This window comes from Calliphora vicina, chromosome 3, assembly GCF_958450345.1.
Source record: "Calliphora vicina chromosome 3, idCalVici1.1, whole genome shotgun sequence".
Lineage (NCBI taxonomy): Eukaryota > Metazoa > Arthropoda > Insecta > Diptera > Calliphoridae > Calliphora > Calliphora vicina.
The window spans coordinates 23260813-23261651 of NC_088782.1; the positions used below are offsets into that span (position 1 = coordinate 23260813).

The window sequence follows — 839 nt, forward strand, 5'->3', positions numbered from 1 at the left end:
TTTTAGTAACTATTTCAAATAATTTATTTCAACAAGTCAGTCTTCCATTAATGATACAACCAATGTCTTTAACATTTACCACAAAGCTGGAGCAGCATAGCTTAAAGGAGCAGAGTAGGCAAATGGAGCAGCGGCAGCATATTTGGCAACAACGGGGGCGGAGTAAGCCAAGGGAGCAGCGGCAGCATATTTAGCTACAACAGGGGTGGAGTAAGCCAAAGGTGTAGAGTAGGCAGTGGCGTATCTGGCAACAGGAGCAGCAAAAGCTACTGGAGCAACAGTTTTAGCAACTACGGGAGCAGCAACATTAGCAACTATGGGAGCGGTAGCAATGCCATTATAATTACGGGCAATAACTTGGCTACTGGTGGCAGTTACAACAGGAGCTGGGGCAGCTACTACAGCGGCGGGAGCAGCGTAAGCCAAAGGAGCACCAATGAAACCTGGTTTAGCAGCAGCGCAGGCAATGACAGCAAAAATAACAACGGCCTATTAATAAAATAAAACAAAATCTATTAATTATCTACAACACCAGGTTTAATTCCTTAATTCAACAACTTACGAATTTGAACATGTTGATTTTGGGTTGTGGTTTTTTGAAATGTTGTCGATTTCTAAAAGTTTAAAGTGTTTATGATATCAATTGAAGTTTCAATGCACTATTTATATATAAAACGAATTAAGATTATTTGTATACATACATGCTTATGATTCATACACATTTGCTTCTGTTTTGATTACTTTTGTTTTCATTCAAAATTTATTTGAATTTAATTTAATTTTTACAAATTACTGTTAAAGGTATTTTAATGTTAGTACGTGCTTAGGGTTTTTACTAC

The 839-nt window shown here is 37.4% G+C and overlaps 1 protein-coding gene across 1 annotated transcript; it reads right to left on the minus strand.

Moving 5' to 3' along the window:
* On the minus strand, positions 1-574 carry LOC135954276 (cuticle protein 16.5-like). Its single transcript, XM_065504379.1, has 2 exons — positions 563-574; positions 1-489 (listed from the first exon to the last, which is right to left on the minus strand). The coding sequence occupies exons 1-2, from the start codon at positions 572-574 to the stop codon at positions 76-78; spliced, it is 426 nt and encodes a 141-aa protein (XP_065360451.1). The 3' UTR covers positions 1-75.
* Between the last annotated feature and the right edge of the window lie 265 nt (positions 575-839).